Source organism: Astyanax mexicanus, chromosome 18 (assembly GCF_023375975.1).
Source record: "Astyanax mexicanus isolate ESR-SI-001 chromosome 18, AstMex3_surface, whole genome shotgun sequence".
Classification (NCBI taxonomy): Eukaryota; Metazoa; Chordata; class Actinopteri; order Characiformes; family Acestrorhamphidae; genus Astyanax; species Astyanax mexicanus.
The window spans coordinates 15,504,078-15,527,502 of record NC_064425.1 but is presented as its reverse complement, the minus strand read 5'-3'; the positions used below and the strand labels follow the sequence as shown (position 1 = coordinate 15,527,502).

At 38.3% G+C, this 23,425-nt stretch overlaps 1 protein-coding gene across 2 annotated transcripts in view; it reads right to left on the bottom strand.

The window, feature by feature from the left end:
• pafah1b1a (platelet-activating factor acetylhydrolase 1b, regulatory subunit 1a) overlaps positions 1-20,574 on the bottom strand; it is a 38,837-nt gene extending 18,263 nt beyond the window's left edge. Inside the window, exons 1-3 of one of the 2 annotated variants that reach the window (XM_049466787.1) lie at positions 20,434-20,574; positions 14,306-14,360; positions 11,287-11,520 (exon numbers count right to left, since the gene is read on the bottom strand). In XM_049466787.1, coding sequence (XP_049322744.1) covers positions 11,287-11,318 — 32 coding nt within the window. In that variant the 5' untranslated portion in view covers positions 11,319-11,520; positions 14,306-14,360; positions 20,434-20,574. The remainder of the gene's footprint in view (positions 1-11,286; positions 11,521-14,305; positions 14,361-20,433) is intronic. The other variant, XM_007245916.4, reaches the window with a different exon arrangement.
• Positions 20,575-23,425: the final 2,851 nt, after the last annotated feature.

Below are 23,425 nucleotides of genomic sequence, written 5' to 3'. Positions count from 1 at the left end.
TTCCAGTGCTTTCATTTACTTTTTTGCCATCACTTTTGAGAAGGGATGAAAGGATCGATCAACTATGTATGTGTATGTTAATTTTAGTCAATATGTGATTGGCAAATAATTTAACATATGAGGAGAGCTGGTCAGATTAAATGTTTTAATGTTTAGTTGTGAGATTTAAGCATGCAGCAGCCCCTTGTGTTGAAAATTCTACTCTATGTTGGCTAGTAGATAGCAAACGTATCGTAGGGGAAACAGAGTAAAGACTAAGCACCACTAACCAGATAAGCCCATAAGTAAGTACCTAGCACAGCAGAGCTAGAGTAAAACCAGCCAACACTTTGAGCTACACAAAGCTGCTCTGCACAGGGATTTGTGGACTCCTGAGGTTAAAACTCAGACTTACAGTTTTAAAATGTCGTTGATTCCAAAAAGTATAGTACATTTGAGCTTAAGAGACAATGCAAAACCTTATGTTATCAATATTATCAAGCTTCCCTGGATGCCACATTCTAAAAGTCTGTATCTGCCACAAGAACACTAATCAGTTTATCTCTGCTTTAAAATCCTTTACTTGACTATTGGCATCATACAAAGCTGAGATCACAATGACTGGTTTGTGAAGCAACTTGATCTGTGTCTTTTATTTCATGCCTAGCAGAGTCAGGTGGTGATATGCTAAATTGCTAATTTTAAAGAGTGTCTAAAACATTGGCTAAACAGTAACAGAAAGCATAACCGTTCTAAACAACAGGCTATTGCATAATGAAACAAACTCTTATTTATAAAATAAATACATATTTCCATTCTAAAGCACAGTCAAGAAAGACCCAACACAGACCAGGCTGCTGTATACAAGAATTCAAAACTAACTAGTTGGTCTCTGAGGATAACTGCAAAAATTTCAGAAACTAAAGACAGTCTGTGACCAGCCTCAGCAACCAAATATGCTCTGAGGGAAAAAATGAATGACTACCATTCAACAAAGCTCTCCCTTTAAACCTGTTTGTGGTGTTTTCTTTAAAGCTCTTCTGAGCAGTGCAGATGATGCAGACAGATCTGAGAGATAATGAAAACAAAGCAGCTGTCTGAGAAATGTCTCTCGGCTGTAGAAACCCTTCCTGGTATTGTGTTGAAAAATCCACAAAAAGGGGAAGCATAGAGCCCAATATAGAAGTGCAGCTTCAGCACAACAGCAATATGATGTTTCAGATATGTAATATTTTACCTAAAAATCTAAATAGTATGTTAGATAGGAATGCACTGATATGTATTTGAAAAATATCAGCAAAAGTTTTATACCTGCTTGTGCAGATGCTGAGATTTAGAAGATTTTTCCAATATTAATATTTACTTAATTCTATTCAGCTAACAAACACAAAACTAGCATTTTCTGAGATTTAAATTAAATCATCTGCGTAATGTAAACTTACTCATTTGATTCTCATATCAGTGTCTCCATAGTAGACAATATGGACTTAAATTCAAAAACACAAGCTCAGTCACCCTTTCCTCCATAATCAAAAGTAATTAAATAAACAATGTTTATTAATATTTAGTTACTTACTCCATATTCCAGGGAAGAACTTGCAATAATTTCAAAGCACTGCTGTGGATCTCGCTGCATAGGAGGTCAGGGTACTGGATAAGAAGGGTGGGGGTTTTAAACTGGAGAAGTGATTGCTCGACTAAATCTTAGGTAGAGCTGTCCACATGCAGGCACTGAGGCACTAGGCTAGCTCCACTGTGAGCATCCCTTCACTGCTGCTGCCTCTGACAGCAGGACCACTCATTAAAGTCAAGGTCAGCCTGAGGTTATCGTTCATGTGACAGGCTGCAGGAATACAACAGATACCCCTGGATGCTGGAGGGCATCATACAAGGTTGTGTGCATGTTTACATTACAAAGGCAAAAAAAGACTTATTTATAGATGCAGTCGAGTCTGGGCACAATGCCCCTTTGTGAGTCTTTGTAATGGACTGAAGTAGTCGATTAATTAGAAGAAAAGAGGAAACAAAAAAATATTTTCTTTACAATTTTGTTTAGTTTGGGACACAAGCTAAATTCACAACCTTACTCAATATAATTTCTTGTCTCATTTTCAATTCTACTATTGTCCTTTAATGTAAACTGCAACCATTGGTTTTCTTAGTCACTGCTAAGGGGTAATTCTCAGGCCATGCACACAACAGGTACTGTTTTTTCTAATTACAGAGGCATCAGGGTAAACAGAACCCTGAGGGTTCTCCTAGGGAGCTTCCTAAGAACAATTTGTCTTTGATACTTAAAAGAACCACTAGCACAAAATGCACTGCTTGTCCCCCAACTGCTGGTATTTCTTTTATGCTGTTGGGACCAAATCTTGTTGCACAAAGGACAATATATACTGTATGGACAAAAGTAGGAAGACATCTGGCCCTTCATCATTTCTTTTGAAATTAAATGTATTAAAAATAGCTTAACCCATTGTCCACAGAACACCTAGTAGATTTTGGAGCATTGCTGTGAGGATCTGATTGCATTCAACAACAAAAGTGTTGCTCCTCAGCTCATCTCAAAGTTCTATGTGTTGCTCCACAGGTCGTTGCTGGGGACTTTATACTCCTCTAGTCCACACCTGGCACTAAGCATGGTCCCAATAGGATCGTGGTTATATGCTTCAAGAAGTCCTAATTCTATAGGGAGTACTTTTAGTTCTCCTGCCTTTGCACCTTTTGGACAGGAGAACGCTTCCTCAAAAGCAAGATACAACTAAAGTAAAGCATGTCTAGTTAGTTACTACATGCTTGTATGCACCTGCACAAGGACATATTACCTAATGAACATTTGTTATTTTGACCTTGATGATTTTGCACTAAACGGATTGCTTTTTGAAGAAAAAATTAATAAACCAGTGCCACGCAAAAATAAACTGGGGGTAATCGATGATACAGTTTTAATGCACTGGTTCTAATTTGATATTTCAAACCTTCCCAACAGTTTAAAGAACAATTTGAAGTGGAACTTAAATAAAAGACATCAAAATAATCAATAAGACATGTTGAGGGCTTGCTTGATCTGGTCCAACAACCCATAACTGTTAATCTGGCTAAATGAATCGACAGTTATCCATTTTTCATAACCCTTTCACATATGTAAACCTTTAATATGAACAAAATACATTCAAATAAATCTTGTTTGTGCTATGTGTATGTGAAAAAAAAACATTTTTTTACTTTTTAGAAGACAACTATATCAGTCTGGTAAAGAACGCAAATAAAATCATTCCACAGTTTTCAAAGCCCACATGACCTTTGGTTTCATAAGGAGCAAGACAGAAAATATGAAACGCAATAGAAAAACATGTCTAAACAATAACAAGTGTTGATAGCTTTAGCTAGTAGCCATGGAAACGCTAAAAGAGGGAGATGAGTAGTAAAAGCAAAGACGAACATGAGTGGGTAGAGAGAGACAGAGGATCTAGCAGTAGCCAGACATCTAGCAACAAAGGATACCCTTCACTTCGTTCACCCCTTTGCTTTACTGAAAGCTCCATCACTTGGCAATGCTCTTCTAAAATCTCACACAAGGACTACGAGTGGAATAACACACTGAGAGACAGCACCGATTCCTTGTTTCTGGACAGAAAATATACAGCATGTGCTTTGTGCAGAGGAAAAGGTGTGTGAGAGATGGCCAACAAGGGTGGGGCTGGAATATACCACGTTTCTGCTACAAAACTGCACTGAGGAGCTAAAACTGGAAACAACTATAAAAGGCTGCTTATTTAACGCTAAAAACTTATTTTAAAGTGATTGCTTTAACTTTGACTATTGCTGTTGTATTTCTGGTAATTACATGTGGGCTAAAAGATGCACTCTTGACAGGGGTATCCTGTTGGTGGCTCCTTCACAAGATGCATTCGATTCACACACAACAAACATATGAGCCAGAGTAAGAAACAGGGAGTGGGGGGCACAAATGCCAAAATGGCCAGCAGAGCAGAGGCAAGAGAAGCCAGAAGGTACAAGGCTGGCTGTTATTGAGCATCTGCTGCTGTGTGCCAGCTCCACTGCTGCAGCTGCTGAACAAGGAACTGCAGCTTCCTGTGACTGAGGAGTCTCTACAATGAGTCTTAAACTGAGCATCTGTAAACCTCAAAGCATACATACGATATGATCAGCTCTGATGATTGGTTACATGAGAAAAACAGCGGCTCTTAAAAAATAAACAAATTAATCAGCTGATGCCAATACATAGCCATTTGATTTTTCTATCCCTAGTTACCTAGTTTTAGGGTGTTGCTGTGCTAATAGTTACTCACTGCAGGGGCCGAAATGTGCACTCTTGAAAGAAACAATAATTTAGTAGGTCTTTACTTTCCTTCTTTCACAAGACACATATTTTGGCTAAAAATCACCTGAAAGTGATGAATAGCAGGATCAATCTTTTTATCTCTAGTGTCAAAAGAAATTTAAATGCATGAATGTTGTCCAGTCACTACTGTATCCTCCCTTTCCTCATCTCCATCGTCACCATCATAATTATCATTATCATCACCACCACCATCATAATGTCATCAGTACATCTTTCAAACCCTGAAAAGAGAGAGGCTGAGATGATGGGATTATGTGACTATCGACATCTCAGAAGGGCGTCTTACTGAACGCTCGATAAATTCCAGGTGGGGTGGGGGCCGCAGCAGCAGCATGGTAGAAGAGATGGAAGAGTGTGCCGGGAGAAAGTGAGGGAGAGCGAGCAAGCATGTGACTAGCATTACCTCATCTCTGTTAGAGAAGCATGTATAGCCTGCATCACTTCCTCTCCTCTCCACACTCACTTCCGCATCCACATCATCACAGCCAGGCAGGCAGGAAGGCAGGCAGGCAGGCAGACAGGCAAGTGCTACGCAGCATCCCTCCATCTTACTGCAGCATGGGCAGTAACCTGCTCTGCAGTGACCGCAGCATGCCTTATCAGGCTCATTCTCAGCCTCTTTGGGGATATCTTTTTTATGACAGCCTGTAACAAGTCAATATGGCTTGTTCTTTAGCTGCTGCCATGAAGTACAGGCATGTGGCACCGCAGGACTGTTGAGTGTGTGTCTCTGTGGGCTGGGGAGGTGATAACCTCTGAGCAAACAGAACGAGGAGAGAGGCTGTTCTCCCCTGCAGCTTCAACATGAAAACACACTCCTGGCATAAAGAGCCTTTTATCATGGCCAGCACTTTCTGCTGCTTTTATCCAGAACACGTAGACACACACACACACACACACACAGTCACAACACAGAGAGAAACTGCAGGAGAACCGTCTCCCTCTGCCTGATTGCTCCCTGACAAAAGGCACCTGCACTGTAGCTGCTGCTGCTGCTTTGCTGAATAAGCAGACGCATACTGTGTCCTCTGACCAATGCATATGACCAACCAAGGGGAATTTCTACCTGTTTCCAGAAACAGCAGCAGCACTCACCCTCTCACACACATTCACACACAATCACACACTGACTTACAAAACTGTTAACCCCCCCCCCTCCCTAACACTTTCAAAATCAGCTGCTGCACTGACTAGCATCACACATTAAACGACCGGCTGTTAGCTAGATAATGACCATCTAATCTAAACAGCATAGTGTCACAGAAATTTAATAATAAAAAACAGCCAATAATCGAAATTGGAACAGTTAACAATGCAAGTCTTTAATAAATGATTATATAAACTAAAATGTTTTTTTAATTTTTTTATTTGGAACATTTTTTATTTGAGTCAAGGAAACATTCAATATCATAAAATAAAAAAAGAATAACTGCATCTCTTTTTAAGCATTTTTAGACAGTGCTGGAATATTTTATTATTACAGAGCAACAAATTTCAGCTAATTAATTGCCTTAGAGGGTAGTTACTCTTTAAGACACTTATGTAGCCCAAGAACCCCTCTAAATAACCTCTGGCATGTGTAAACGTTAATTCTTAAAAATAATTCTTTGCATAGTTATTTTTATTGGCCTAGAATACTAAGAGATATACAGTATTTACAGTATCTGTACTGACTGAAGATCATTACAGGGTGCAGAAGTCAGTGTACTACATTTAAGTCGAAGCAGGAAGAGCAAAACATTACAGGCTTCTATAGTCTGGCAGTGCTATTGTCCAATTTTGTGGCTTTTATACTGTTTATAGCCACCAAAATTAAGAAATATTGTGATGCACAGTATCAGTCAAAGGGTTGGGCATACCTCTTCACACTTAAAGTGTTTTCTATTTATGATTAGTTTTTACACTGTAAATTTAATATTAAAGGCATTAAAGCTATACAGGAACATTCTGGTTGGTATAACACCGTTTACATAATAATTCTACATATTCCATCCTTTAGATTCCTCCAAGTAGCCAAAGTAGTGAGTGCAAATGTAAGGGTGAGCGATGCTGCATTACTATATTATCAGGACACTTTTAAATGATACGCAATTATCTCAACTTATTACTAAATGATTTTCATGCAAATCATTTAAAACACTCCTATCCAAATCCTATTTAACAGGACAATTTCTAACCTCTATTTACAGCCATTTGTTAGTGATCAGATATTAACATTCATATTGTACTTAAATATTTATATCAATGTGAATTGTGCATTAACTATTAGAGTAAATCAAGAAACTAGTGCTACTTCAGCACAATCTAATGGCATCACTGCTTTCATGATTTTCGGTATTATGTCGTGATAAAACATGAACTTTAAAACTGTGATTAACTTGTTAAGGACAGCAAAGATATTTCTAAAACACACCAAAATGGTAAATTTCCAAATTAAAACTGTATTGTTTCATGCAACTGTACAGAAATCCCTGTTTAATTATATGCACTTAACAATGTGAAACACGCTGCATATTTTTTTAAATAAATAGATTCGGCAGTGTGTACGCAGAAGCAGGGAAAGAAAAGAATTATGATTTTGGAGACACTCTGAATGTAGGTTAATTGCAAGTGCTCCACATTATGTTCAGGCAGCAAAGAGCCGGCAGTCCTTGAGTGAGAATGTGTGGAGGGCACTCAAAGCTGGACGTGTGCATGCGCAGCATGTGACTGTTGAGCCAGCTGTCAAACACACACGCACAGTAATGAGATTTGGGGAGCTCTGCAGAGACCACACCTCTTAAGTCCCTTCCTCTGTTAGTCGAGGCTACTTATCACTAAGGCTTTGTTTTGTTTACAGTCATTTAAATAAGGACCTGAGCCATTTGCTCACACACTCACACACAAAAAGGAAGCTTTATATTATGCATTTGTTTACCTTCACTTACTAGCTTGCACACTGTGTGTATATGTGCTTTATATATTGCTATAATATATAATATGTATTGCTTTCATTTGCCTCAAAACTGGAAGTACACACATATACACACACACACTTCCAGTTTTGAGGTAAATTAAAGCAATTACAGCTTAAAATAACTTGTCTTCAAAATCGATAATTATGATAAACAGGTCAGACTATTGTCATTCTATTACAGAGTAATCCAATGTTGGGTTTAATTGGGTGTGCAGTCATGCATGACATCCCTAATGCCATCTATTGGTTGAACAAGGCACTGCAGTGTTCTGTAACTAAGGTGCTTTGCACAAAGCTACAGCCAATCAGGAATTGCATACTTGGGCTGAAGAGAGACAGATACAAATACATAATTTATCAAAATTCTAACACTAGTTTTTTTACTAGACTTTTTCGCTTTGTTACAGATACTAAATAACAATAACAATCAAAACATCAAGATGTCATTTTTTTCATTCTTTCCAGGTAAAAAAAGAAAAGAAAAATTGTTTAATTAGGCTGAGTAGTGAAGGCTCTTGGTGAGAAAGTCCACGCCTTAGTTTAGTAAACCATAATTGTGTTTTCTTAAACTGCCTCAGGCCTGATTCTGAGAAAGACCGAGGCTGCAGTGCAGCTTGTGGGGTGAAGTCACCAAAAACAGCAGAAGGGCCTAAAGCTCATTCATCTGACAGTCTGCAGATTAAATCCATACTGGTGATGGGCACCCCACTGACTGGCTGGCGGCAGATTCATCCGCAGCCCATCAGGAGCTGGCGTCCTTAGCCCGCAACACAGAATCTACTCCAACACACACCTGCCACACCTACATCCAGCACACATCAGCCAGCAGCCACACACAGCACTTCATATGAAGCACCACTGTCCTGTCAGTCAAACCAAAACACAATGCTACTGTCACTCAAATCACACTACTGCATTTATTCTTCTGCAAAAGCATGGAAGCATGAAATTGCTATTAGGTGGCATGGAGAGAAATTTAAAAAGGGCTTCAATATTGATATTATTTAGAACGAACACACACCCACACACAAATAAAATTCTAGCTAAAAATGAGCAAACAGAAACAGAACTACAGTTTAAAGCTGACAGACCACTGCCTCCTTATCTGTTAGGAGCAGGGTCTACACACACACACACACACACACAATATATTAGCATACTGCATTCCAGACTTACATACCATGCACTTAAGAGTGAGACACACACACACACACACACTCTTTCTGAGAGAGGATTGACTATTTGAATTTTGACATGGTCAGCAAATCACAAGAATCCCAGGTCAGGGCCTGTGCAGGACCACAGCGACAAAACCTCCAAAAGCACCAAACAGGTCAACACTTTGTGCATATCCAAGCTGCAAGTATTTGGGTTTATTCTCCCCCTCCTCTTCTTTTTTGAATAATCCCCCACAGCATGTATCTTCCAAACACTGGGTGTACTCAAAGTGCTCCTGTATGAATGGTTTGATTATGACTTGTGACTATATTTAATACTGTATGATGCAAACATAACACATGACTTAGATAAACATCTGCAAACCTGACAGCTCAGGGTACAGTTATCTTAACTTTAAACAGTCCAATTGCACCCACAGCAAAGTAACTCACTGTTCTGCACAAATACAACACATACCTTTAAATGACACTCAACAAGCTAGCAATTAAATAAATTTTAGACTACAAACTGAAATGCTTTGACTTGTATTAGGCCTACACCTTTAAGAGACTTGAAATAAGAGTGCCTCTTTAGCCAAGATCAATTATTGTGCGTACATTTAAACAGAGGACACACGCTTAAGTTTACAATATTGACTAGCACTAAAGCTTCAAAAGGTGAGAAGTTTGGAAGGCCACATGTAAAACAGCAGCTTGTGTTGAACCAAATGATAGAATATTAACTTAGTTGCTCTGCAACATAGACAAAATTTAAGGGCAGTAACAATACACAAAATGCACAGTTAAGTTCACACTATTGTCTGAACATCAGTTCAGTTTAGTTCAGAGTTTTGTACAGCAAGGGAAAAGGCAAGAACTCCTCAATAAAACAAGATGGTCCCCTCCATCTTCAAAATACTTTTTCAGTGGTCACAAGTAGGGCTGCCACGATTAGTCGACTAGTCACGATTATGTCGACTATTAAAATAGTCGACGACTAATTTAATAGTCGATTAGTCGTTTTTTTTTTTTCTTTGTTTTTCTCTCCAAACTGCTGTGACTGCCTTTCTGTCCTGGACGCACATGCGCAGTAGTGGAAACCGGGGTAGGTAGTGGACGACATCTCAGGACATTATACAGACAGGCTCTGGTTTCATGGCTACCCCGCTACAGAACTCAAGTGTGGGATCACCAAGAAAATAAAAGTGAAACGCGTGCAATGCAATATCTGCAATGAAGAACTTGCCTTCCTCGGCAGCACAACCGCGATGCACGAGCACCTGAAAAGGAGGCATGTTGTGGCTGATTAAATGACGAAGAAGCTAAATTGCTATTTAGCTGCTAAAATTAGCGTAAACAGAGCGTTAACTTAGTACTTAACTCATCTTGATAGCTTTAAAACAGAGGTCACTAATAGGCGGACCGCGATCCGGATCCGGACCCAGACGTTGTCACAAATGCCGTCCCAAACCGATAAACTACAGAGAAGGATTTCATTCTGACAGTGGCTTCTGTTTTCAGTGCTTTTCGGTGCAGTAAACTCACAGATCAGTCATGTGTGGTGTAAAATCACCAAACGCTCTCCTCTGCCAATCAGATCTGTGCAGACCGCTGCCCTGTGTACGGTAATGTACACAATATCTGGACAGAGAGGCATTTTTTATTAATATACTTTTTTTTCATAATAGTTCAAACAACCTCACGGTTGAGATGTTTCATAAATGCCAGTGCCTTATCCTTATTTTACACAGTTGTTTACACTTTATGCTAAACAGTAAAATAATTGTCTGTTACAACAAGCTGCATATTTCATTAAAGGTTTAATAAACTATGATTTTAATTGTTTTTATTTTTAGTTAGCATATAGCTGAAATCTAATGTTGGTTGTATAATAGCAGCTGCATTCTATTGTGATAAACTGTGTTTTATTTTCAATTAACGTATGATCCGATTAGTCGACTAATCATAAAAAATAATCGGCGATTAGTCGACTATAAAAATAATCATTTGTGGCAGCCCTAGTCACAAGTAGCCACTCCAATCTCAGTCATTTACAGCTAAATGTATTGGTGCTACATTTGACAAACCTCCTTTAAAAAATCCATTCAGAAGAAGGTTTGTTCAGATATACAGCAGTGAACAAACCAAAGAACCATACATGCCACATCACTTCTCTATGACGGTATACACATAAAAACCACAATAACCACCAGCGGTAAGCTGCTGCTGAAGTCAATAACTTCATTTAATCTCCATTAACTGAACATCTGGCAAAAGCAATATTGGCACTTGTGCTGTAGTAGGATAATATGCGGCTCAGTTTAATCTCTGACCCATCATTACCTCATACCTCTCTAAACAAAGGGGCTGATTAAACCTCTTATCTGTCCAACGAGGCACACATTTCAGGGTATGTGGTCTCCATCTATTCAACACAACCTGAATGACACAAACGCCCAACACCCACTAAACAGCTTCTCTTAATGAGTCTTAAAACGCTAAAGCTGAAGAGTAGATGCAAGCCTACTGCATATGCACACCCACACTAATACAAGGCCTGCAAAGAGTTCAAAAATCACTATGGACCTCCTGCAATCAGTCACTCCTTTATTCCACTTGACCAATCATCAGTAACCAGTGAACTATTCACCGGTCATGTTCTCTGATAAATCCATATTGTCACAGTGGTGACATCTACTGCTCATTCAATACAACATACAACTGACAATGCTTACAGCAGAATGGACAGACACAAAAAAAATCTCCTCAGTTGTATTCTAAATCGTATTCTTTAAGCTGCATTTCAGCAATTATTTCAGTTGACTTACAGTTCATCTCGTTGCCTCTGTGACAGCACCATGGTGGCGGTGGGGAGGGAGGGGGGTCAGGTGAAGGGCGTGCAGCAGCTGCTGTCTCCCTGGCAGGAGATGACCAATAGGACACCGGCTCCGGCTCACAGGGAGGTCTACCACTCAAAACGTACCGTTCCCTTGATAGACTCGCTGCAGGAACACCACAAACAGACAGTCTGAAGACATTCACTGGCCAGACTGTCACTGCATCTGCACAGAAAAAGAGAAAGACATACAGTAATTGAGGGTGAGATCATAGAAGAATGAAACACATACCAGAAATCCCCCAGGAGCAGGAAAAGGTAACAGAAATAACACTTTGGCTTACAGTAACAGCGAATAATGAGCACTGACCATACTATTCCTAAATCTGCAGTCAAACTGACAGTGGCTTAAGGGTTAAAGCATACATTTCATCAAGAGTTCCATCTGCTCATTCCTCCCACAGATATACATCTCAAACTCATTCCCTGCACTCTGTCTGCCATGCTGAGCATTTTGTTATGGACTCCTGCAGCCCTTTTTGGGAGCTACACACAAACACACACACCTAAAAACAGGGGACTGGTGACCTAGATTCTGGCATGCACCTAGGCCTGGACAATAATTCGATATCGGTATTTATCGCGATAAGAAATGTTTCAATAACGGTGATATCACTTTTGTGGTATATCGATATGTATTATGTACAGAATCTGTCACGGACAGGCGTTTTTTACTGGCGTCAGCTCGCCGCAGAGCCAAACACATTCAGCCCCCATAGCTGTGCTACCTCAGTGCGTGATGACGCAATCACACAGGCACGTGGCCAGATAGGCTAGGCTAGGCTAGGTTAAAATGGCTAGGCTAGGCTAGGTTAGGTTCAGGTCCGCTCCGCTACGCATCTAAAATGTCTCGAAACGGAGCCGGGACGAGCGGATCCAAGGCTAGGGTAGACTCGGTTCGGTCAGCCGCTGTTTCGCTCGCCCATTCGCGCGTCCGCTCGCTCGTCCGCTCGCTCATCCGCGGCTCCGCTGGCCCAGCCGCGGGTCTGCTCGCTCATCCGCGGCTCCGCTGGCCTAGCCGCGGGTCCGCTCGCTCATCCGCGCCTCCGCTCGCTCATCCGCGGCTCCGCTCGCCCAGCCGCGGGTCCGCTCGCTTGCCGCTTTGCTGCAAATTGTGCCGGTGAGTGGAGCCGACAAGCAGCGTAACGTTAATACATCTAATCTGTTCCACCACCTCAAGCATCTTCACTACATACAATATTTTCCTTATACTGACTGAAGCACTTTAATAGATTATGTTGTAAGTTATTTAAGTTATTTAAAGTTTATGAATCCTTTAGGTTTGTTTATTTGACGTGGATATCATGTTGAATACCTCTTGTATTCTGACTAAAGCACTTTAATAGATTATGTTGAAACTAAGTTATTTAAAGTTTATGAATCCTTTAGGTTTGTTTATTTGCCGTTGATATCATGTTGAATACCTCTTGTATTCTGACTAAAGCACTTTAATAGATTATGTTGAAACTAAGTTATTTAAAGTTTATGAATCCTTTAGGTTTGTTTATTTGCCGTTGATATCATGTTGAATACCTCTTGTATTCTGGCTGAAGCACTTTAATAGATTATGTTGTCACTAAGTTATTTATAGTTGAAAAATCCTATAGGTTTGTTTATTTGACGGGAAAATCTTGTTGCTTTTATGTATATAAATGCTTCTTGTATTATATATCCTAGTTAAAACACTTTTGTTTTAATCTGTTAAATTTGTTTACAATGAATAAGAAGCTCTGCCTCTGTTGTCATTTAAAGTTATTTTTATTTGTAATAGTTATATAGGCTTATGTTTGACAGGGATGTCATGTTATTATTTTGCTATATGCAAATAAAATTGAGCATTGATTTATTTTGACTACTTTTATTTCTAAAGTATTAGAGTTTTTGTGAAAGGAGGTTTCAAAGACTTAAAAAACATTTTCATACAGTAGTAGGTACAGATTTCCATTAGATAGATTGATACAAAAAGTGCAAATACACAGTTAAATAATAATTTAAATTTGCAGTGCAAGCTGCAGAGATTGCAGGGATTCTTTTTCTGAGGCCTTCAAAGTATTTATCGATATCGAAATTATATCGTATCGACCGAAATTTAAGGAATATATCGTGATATAAATTTTGGCCATATCGTCCAGCACTACATGCACCTATTTCACCATGCCTTGCAGAACAGCAACAGACAGGTTTCTAAATCTAACCCAAACCAAGCCACAAGGCAGATAGCCATTTTCTAAAAACAGAACATGTTCTACAGCTCAGTATCTCAATGGAACAGAATGTGGAAAAAACATAAGTGTAAAATGTCACTTGGTTGCCCTTATTTATTAAATTTACAACTGGCTGCATTCAAACAGGTAAAGAGAGGACAAGACTGGTTAAGCACACACGATTAAAATAGGTGTGTTTTTTTTTTTTTTTAAACCCTGGTCCTGGAGGCACACTGCCCATCATATTCTAGTGTTTCCACTGCTCCCAACACACCTGATCTAGCTAATAAAGGCATTATCAAGCCCTTTTAGTAACGGGGGTTAAATCAGGCACAACAGTACTACTACTACTTAAAATAATAATAATAATAATAATAATAATAATAATAATAATAATAAAAAAGGCGTTCATTTTGGTTTACAGTAGATACAGGAATCACACACATGATCTGTTAGGCCCACACTGCCATGTGATAGATGTGCATGGTAAATAGTCAGATTTCAGCATAACACTAGTTCCATTTTTCCTTCTATAGCTGGATGATGATAGTCTGCCTCCACTTCCTAAGTGGTGTTGATCCTTTAGTGTAGACCACTGATTGAGGCACCCTATATTCCTTCTATTATGGTTTGGACCAAACAGAAGAGTCCAAATGTCCACACCAAATACAGTAGATGTGAATACAACATGAATCAAAACATGGCTTCAGGCTTAAACCACTGTGGGTTCATGATAGTGATGCTCACCATAGAAGGTTTAGAGATAAACAGAAGATTATGGCTTCCCTTGACCGACAGTTTCCTGCAGAAGCACAGAAATAACAAGTAAAGCAAAGTACCATGGGCCAAACTCCTCTTTCTCCTCTATTTCTGCAGCAACACTGAAATCTAGTAAGACCACCCCACTGCTGTTCATGAATACAATAAGGATTGAGAAGATAGAGGATTTGGTATTACTTAATACCAGCACGAAACATTCAGTGTTGTCAAATTCTGTATTTGAGTGTAAATTAAATGCTGATTCTGCTAAGCAAAAACCCAGGAATACAGAGGTACTGTAAAAGATAAGCCAAATGGAAGCTGTATGAGAAGTAATATAATTTAGCACCTTGTGAGACACATACCAACACAGTCAAGGAAATGAAAACACCTTTTATCAGCAATGAAATTACTGGAAATAATTCCAGTGCAGATATATGGTGTGCACCTTATAGGAGCGCCACCTCTTCGAGTGTCTGCTTTATATGATAGTCAGAACTGGAGAGCTAATATAAAATTTCTATAACCAGAAAGAGGAAGAAAATAGGCAAAATGTAAATTGGTCTAAAGATATCTCAGAAGCACGCTCAAGACTATTGCTAAAAACATTCAGGGTTCAGGGTTACGCATCATGCAAGCACAACCGTTTGTTTTGCTGAAAATAATATAAACGTTAGGATGATATAAAGTTTGAACAGTAAGAGCAAGGGTGTCATAGGTTGAATGAGATGAATGCTCATTGAAGGGACTCAATTGTTTCTGCAACTGGAACCTGAAACAGCAGCTTGCTGAACACAAGACTGGGAGACCATTAGAAGGAATGGTTCATCATGATTCAGGGCTGGTTTGTTGCAGTTGGGCCTGGTAAGCTATTGAACACAGTATCCACTAAGAATTCCTTACTGCACCAGAGGGTGATTGATAAAAGAAAATGTAATAACCTCGATCACAAAATCAAAGCTGTAGCAGAGGTGGGCCATGCAACATGACAATGAGCCAGAACATTCCAGTAAATGCAACAAGAAATAGCTCAAAAGAAAAAAGGGGCGTTCTGGAACAACAAAGTTAAATAGCAGATGTAAAGTGATTTGAAACAGGCTGTGCATGCAAGAAAACCTTTAAAAAACATCACAAAAGAAGCAAAAAATGTATTTCAGCCATATTTTCAGGGCAAATACAATTTATTTAAAATAAAGGTGTCCTTTTTTCCACCTTTTTTTTTGTTTTTATTTTGCTGTTTAATAATTTAGTATTTTTTAATTGTTTTTGCAAAGGTCATGCAATTGCATCCTCATTATTCATATTGTTCGAAACACCAAATATAGATAGGTCCATATTTATTTAATGAAAACTAAATATTTAAAAAGGACTTCCCATTTGAGATGGCCTTTGTATAGTCCCTACAGCAAAGTACTGCCAACAGAAAAGAACTCTCTGGATCAGATAAACCTGAGCCTAGTGGTACAATGCCTAGTGCCAGTAGAGTGGGGCAGAAAGGTATAAAGCCCCCAGAATTTAGTTGGGTGTCAGTGGAACTGTGTTTTCTAAAAAAATCAAGGTTCCATCATATACTTTTGGGATGCATTGAAGAGTTATATGGTGGTGGGGGAGAGGAGCACTCTCACTAACTCTCCTGTCACTACATACAATCAAATCTTTATAGAAAGGCCCCAAAATCAAATTATATTTTTTATAATTAAATTAATATTTTATTTTATGCCTTGAATTTGGAAAAAAAACAATAAACAAACGCATGTCCAAACACTTTCCTTTATATAGTGTTAACATTTTTGCACAGACACAAAAGCATAGTAATTTTGCATCATCCTCCAACCGTCAACTGCTCATACTAAACAAACATTCATGTGCGCAGTCAGTTACCTTGTGCAGTTGATCTGCTTTGTTTGGCTGTAACCCTGTCATTATACAACACTGGCTGGAATTCCACTAAAACACAATCTACCAAAGCCCAAGAACTGCATTACTTCAAACAAAGACTTAGTGAGGTATCTTAGCAACTCCCGCTGTGCTTTAGACCCACAGAGCAGTAATGCAGTCCAGCAGTAACTATATATATATAATTATAACAAAGACCGATTACAAGACAAGCAGTGAGCTAATCAGTCTAAACACTTATTAAGCCTTGAGTCACTTTAAATATGCTAATTTGCATCTTCATTTTTTGAGTGACAGGAGAACGCTGTTTTTGCCAGTTTTAATGTTCATAGAAGGGTCACACCATATATTGTCTACACAGCTTGTAGACTGAAGAGCCTCAATACTCACACACCCTTTCTTCAAAACAAAATAAAAAAAAAGGTACAGAATGGAAGACAGTGTTGATATCAGTAGACATGGCACAATTTCACAATGTTTTCTTTCAATTGGAGCACTGCTCTTTAAACAGCACATTTACCCTCAATATCAGCAGGTCTGCCAACCTCTGACCAAAACAGAAAAAAAAACACATTATGTGGTGCAGAAAAAAAACGACAGGACACTGTGTAGTAGTAAGCAGGCAGGGCAAATCAGAGCCAGTTAGAAAGCCTTCTTCGTACATCACAGCTGCCACGAACCAAAGAGTCAGCATTCCAAATGTAGCTACCCACCACAACTACGTAACAGAGGGAAAACCCTCATTGGTTCAGCATCACTTGATACGTAGATACAGATACAGTAGAACTAAATGTACAACCACTTGGGGGAACCCTAGCCAGGATTAAAACAGTCAAAATCAAATTTATTAGCATGCTCAAAATTCCTTGATTTAACAAAACGCTACAAGAAATATGCAAGTGAATATATTTGTAGAACATGATGTCTGATCTGAATACTTAAGCTATTACTATATAAATACGCCTACATATTCATATACTAGATGAGATATACAGATACACACTGTAATTTACATAGAGGTACATTGGTCAGGTTTTATCAGAGGAAAAAAGGAAAGACAATGTTATATTTTTGGATAAGCAATATATTGTTATATTTCAAAATCTGCAAGATATAAAAAGAAATATACAGAATATGCACCACTTTGCTTAGCTAAATTATACATGTTAATTATATTTCTAATTAAGCCAGGTGCATATTTAGTATGGGCAGAAATGTATGTATGCCATTAGCTTGTGTTGTAACAGATTTCTGCTGTGGAACAATGATACTACAGAGGAACACTAGTCTGTGCTCATTCCAGACCTTCTTCACCTCACAAACACACAGCAAAAGCCTGGCTTACAAATCTTCACAACTAAAGCCTTTTCTTCTCAGACAGTACATGGTGCATTTACACTCGACTTACTGGGCTGATTTATCACTGCTCTGCCTGTGAAAGGAAGAGACAGTTTTGCAGTTCTCTTTCAGGCTCTCTCCTATTTCACTCTGGAAGCCACTGTTTTGTACACATTCACTACTAAACACCACTCTGTGATCATTCAGAAAAGCAGAAGCAACAGTACACTGACATATCATTATTACAAGGAAGAAAAATGATGACTGTATTCATGCTGTTGGGTAATTTATTATTAATGTGATGAGAGCAGGCAGGCGGGAGGAGTGTGTGGCACATGACACACAGCTCCTTGTGCTGTGCTGTTTGGAGTGGGGGCAGATGATGCTTGATTTTGCAAACTTTGATGTTCATATATTAGATATCATAAATTTGTAAATGCCAATTAAACAATATACATGCTGTGACATTTACACATTACTTGATGGATGGATATACTGCTACATATCAAATTATTATGCTTAATATGACAAATGAGGAGCCTTGTAGGGAATATAGGTATTAACTCATTGACAGCAAGACATCCCTGTCTATTTGTGTATAACATGTAAGCATCCAGTACTTAAATGTATTACCTTCTTTTCTACTGCATATAAATGTCTGTGTTCCATCTGCCTATACAAAGACAATTAAACTTTAAAACCAAATCAAATATATTTGTATAAAGTATTTTGCAACTAATGTATTCACATTGAAGTGTAACAGCATCTAGTATTAAGGCAAAAGACCATCAACAAATAAAAAAAGAATAACCATGTCAAAGGTGACCCTAACAAGAAACATTTGAAGGAACCAAGACTCACAGGAGTGAGTGTCCCCATCCTCCTCTGGTCAAAACACTAATTAATAATTGATAAAAAGACACTGTAACATATGTTGTTTTGCCAGGTGCACTGACCTGATCACTCTTTGCATTCTAAGCTAATATATCCCTTAAATCTAATCTAATAAGCCAAAAAAACAAGTAGTGTCTTAGACACACACAGAGTGAAGTTAATACAGTACAAGTAATGATGACATCCCAGCATCCTTTTTATTAGCTATAACACCTCTGAAAATAAGCAGACAGCATGCCAAAACATCATGTGAGCAGTGGAAGAGCCATGATTTCTTTAACTGGAGCTCCACCCTCACTTGGATACTTGGACTAACTTGGACTTCCGTCATGGGCTAACATCTAGCTGATGTGACCTATTATTAAAATGACACATGGTCATCAGTTTCAAAGAAATGTTGAGTCAGCTGACAGCATTTTAGCACATCATGTTCATGATTTAGCACATCATGTTCAAGTTATTTACTGCTGCACACATTGTTTATCTAGATTTTTTTTCACTTGTAAAAGCAGTTACTGTTGTCTACAATAGCATTTTACTAGTAAAAAATATCCACTGTAACTCTGACTACTAAAAACTGTAGTTTAAGCCAACAATCACTAAATAATAGTAATGAAAAATAGTTATTATTAATTAATAATTACTACAAATAATACTTGTTCATACTTTTTCATTTTGACAGTTAATTATTTTTACGCAAATTAATCGACGCATTAGCAGTTTTATTTAGCGACATAACAGCAATGCTTTACTGTTGAGTTTAAGAGTTACATTACGTTTTATTTATGCTGAAGTTTATGATCTCTTTCTCACGATCGTGTGGTCATGCACACAAACAGCGTTTGACACCAATAATATAAAAAAAACATAAAATAACATAGGAAAGAGGGACATTCTTTTAACTGTCACTCCTTTATAAAATTACAGAATGTAACCTAGATACCATGGTTGTATTATTATATGAATAGAATTAAAAAACTAAAGCTAGCTAGGTTACATATTAGTTAAGTTACATAGATCCTGAATTTAACTTACTTTTTAGCTAGCTGGCGTTAGCTAACCTAACCTAGCTAGCTAGCGTTAAGTAACGTAGAATTTGCTAGCTACTGAGGTGAATTAAGAGATGAATTAGTTAAATAGCTAAAGCAGCCTGTTCTGTTTTTGACAAAAGCTAAGCAACAAACTGACAAGCTGAACAGAAAAAGATGTAGCTAGCTACGCTAGCTTATCTAACGTTAGCTATGCAAGCTAAGCTAGCTAGCAAAACAAAATGACCCGGTGCCTGACTGCCTGCAATATTTGAAACTGTAACGTTAGCTTAGCTTGCGGCGGCTAAAGCAAACCGGCGGAGTAAAAACAGATAACTAACATAACTCACTATGTTACGAGTGTTTATGAGCAGTTAACGCTGTATTGTCATCAAGCTGTTTGTTAGTCCGAATTATTTCACACATTTTAAGGTCGTTAGACAACTGTTGATAGCCCCTGGATCGTGACATTGATGAAGCGACGTGTTGATCCACCGGCTGCTTCAGCTACACCTAGAAGTAGGTAGGTTAGTTATTCCAGGCACTGAAAGTATAAATCCACCCCAGGGTTTTGTTCCAGCTGCATAGGTGGCTCCGTTGCGGTTCTGATTCAGCATAGGCCCAGTTAGAAATCCTGGCATGGAGTCATCCTTTCTGTACCTGCACACTCCACCTCCAACTACACACACAGCACAAGCCCAAGACACACGATGAAACACACACCCTACTCCAAAATAACCCCCTTCACAAGTATCAGACCCAGCATACTAACTAATCCACATCAAGCCCGCTCATCTAACACGTTAAACAGTTCAAAAAACAAGCCTCTCAACTAACCTACTTCTCTAACGGCCTGTCCGCCATTTTGAGACACTGAAAAATGAGGAGAAAATTCAGAGCCACTCCTGAATTTCTCTTCTTTCTCAGCAGGACAGCAGCAGGAGACAGAGGGACACTCACCCTACACTGCGCCGCCGCTGAGTAAATATCCACAGGGCGCGGCAGAGAGAGAGGAGAGCAGGTAAACCGCGGTGGAGGAGTTGGTGAGGTCAGTCGGTCTGTCCCGCTCGGCTCTTCTGCTGATGCTTTAGCTCCTCCACAGGCTTCGCCAGCATGAACCGCGCATGCGCACGAGCTGCCTGGCTGAGCCGCCCCAGAGGCTGAACGCAGCAGAGCACAGCGCACGCGCTCCACTCCCTCCACTCCCTGAGAGGAGCTTAAAATCTGATATAAATATTTTTTATTATATTTCTTCGATAAATTTGATTTAATAAACTTGTTTTTTATTTCCTCATCCTAACAATTACTTTATTACTGCACTTTACTTATTAGACCTTTAACTCTTCTCTTCACTGTTGAAACTGAAATTGCGAGACTTATTCCAATGTTAAACTGAACCAAAGCCAAATGTTGCCATGTGGCTCAGCCAGACCTGAATCTTCCTGTGCCAGTCTTCAGTTTCTCCAAGAGTCTTTTGAAAGAGAACTCATTACTCTCTGGCTTCATCTGTAATTTCTCTAAAGAAAAGACTTAAAAAAATGGGAGGAGTAGTGTGGGAGGGGCACTGGGTGATGTATGGGTCATTTTAAGCAGGACTGATATGTTTTATTACTTTAAAGGGACACGTTTTTTATGGAAGCCCATTTCCGCCACCTGAAGAAAAAAAAACGTCCTCAACTAAGTCATAATTATGAGATAGAAAAGTCATAATTATGGGATAGTAAGTCATAATTATGAGATAGTAAGTCATAATTATGAGATAGTAAGTCATAATTATGAGATAGAAAGTCATAATTATGAGATAGAAAGTCATAATTATGAGATACTAAGTCATAATTATGAGATAGTAAGTCATAATTATGAGATAAAAAAGTCATAATTATGAGATAGTAAGTCATATTTATGAGATAAAAAGTCATCTCATAATTATGACTTTCTATCTCATAATTATGACTTTCTATCTCATAATTATGACTTAGTATCTCATAATTATGACTTTCTATCTCATAATTATGACTTACTATATCATAATTATGACGTTTTATCTCATAATTATGACTTACTATCTCATAATTATGACTTAGTATCTCATAATTATGACTTACTATTTTAAAATGTATGGATCTGTTTTTTTATGTCATTAAAAAACCTTTTTAAAAATTCACAAGTTCAGAAGACAATACACACAAAGGCATTGTCAAAATTTACACTACTGGTAAAAAGTGTTAGAACACCCCCATATTTTCGCCCTTAATTTCTGCCATTTAAAGAGCCACTAAACCCTAAACCATATTTTTCCTATTAATAGCTAAAACGTATGAAAAAAAAAACAGATCCATACATTTTAAAATAAAAAATCAAATGCATTAATTTTAGATGCATCAGTTTAAATCTAAATAATGGATGTTTCACCTCTGGCCTAAATTTGTTTTTGTATGAGTCCAGTATCAAATAGATATGTTTTTTTATTGTATTAATTAAAAAAACAATAATAATAATTTTAGAAAGTAGATTTAAGTAGTTTGTTAAAAAATGAAAGCTTACCGTTGTATTTCCTTTTTTTTTTTCTTTTTTTTTTAGAAATGTAAGTAACCTAAAAATCACAGTAGCCTTACTGCTAATGTGAGCTGGGTGCTGGACCGTTAGAGAGCTGATGCTGGAGATACAGACAGAATTTTTGTTTATATCTGCAGTTTAAAACCTATAACATGATGTCTTTAGTAATAAAACATTTAGTACTGTTCTTAGTACTGTAGTGATGAGGAAATTAGTGGATTGGTCAATACAAAAAATGATCAAACATTAATAAAGTCTGATTTTGCTGAATTGCTTCATATGAGCCCATTCATTTTTGGATCGCTCTGGAGCGCCACCTGGTGGTGTAATAAGTAGGTATTCTCCTCTCTGTGGTATGATGTCAGCTGCTTCAGTGTTGATGTGAAAACACAGTAGAGTGGGAATGAAAGTGTCACTATATATTGGAAACACTATATATGTCATATGTGTGTTCTGATATGTATTGTGTAAATATGAAGATTTACAGGGAGCACAGAGCTGCTAGAAGAAGCAAGTTAGCCTGGTATGACTGCATTGGTTTAAATAGCTTAAAATGATGGTGATAAAGAAGCTAGCTTATGTCCTTGAGGTTTCATATATTGTGAAATATGTTAACCATACACTGCAATTTAGAAAGATTCTAGGTACAAGGGCAGAGCATGCCTAAGGATGTTTTTATACTACAATACTGGTGTATATATATATTTTAATACAGCAGGAATAAAGAGTGGCAGAAACAGACCCTATGTTGTGTTAATTTTAAGTTAATGTTGGCATTTTATAATATGAAAGACAATATTTGAAATAGAAGTGCTTAACTATGTTCAGGATATCGCTGGTTCGAGTCCCATTCATGTAGTTTCCCATCAGCTGCCGGAGCCCTAAGAGAGCACAACTGGGTGGGTAGATGGCAGACTTTCCCCTCAACCTACCAAAGGTTGATGTCGATCAAAACAAGGCCTCTGTGAGCTGATGTATCGAAAGAGAGTCGCTGCACTTTCCTCAGAGCGCGCTGTGATGCTACTCGGCGATGCTGCATCAGCAAAAGTTTGAAAATAGGAGGTGACTGACTTCACGTTTCGGAGGAGGCATGTGCTAGTCTTAACTCTTCTGGTGTTGGGGCATCACCAGTGCATATGTTTAGCATTTTTTTGTGATCCAATAAATTATAGATATATGGTAAGACATGCTCACGATCACTGGGCATTCTTAATCAGTGTTTTCATAGTGTATAAGCTGTAATATCTGATACAGCACAAGCATGTTGAAAAACAGTATTTTTGTGTTCTGTTTGATTTATTATCCAAATAACCATGTATACGGTGCAGGTATACAATATAAATGTGACCATGTATTCCAAAAGACGTAGGTAAAGCACAATTGGCAAAAACACAGA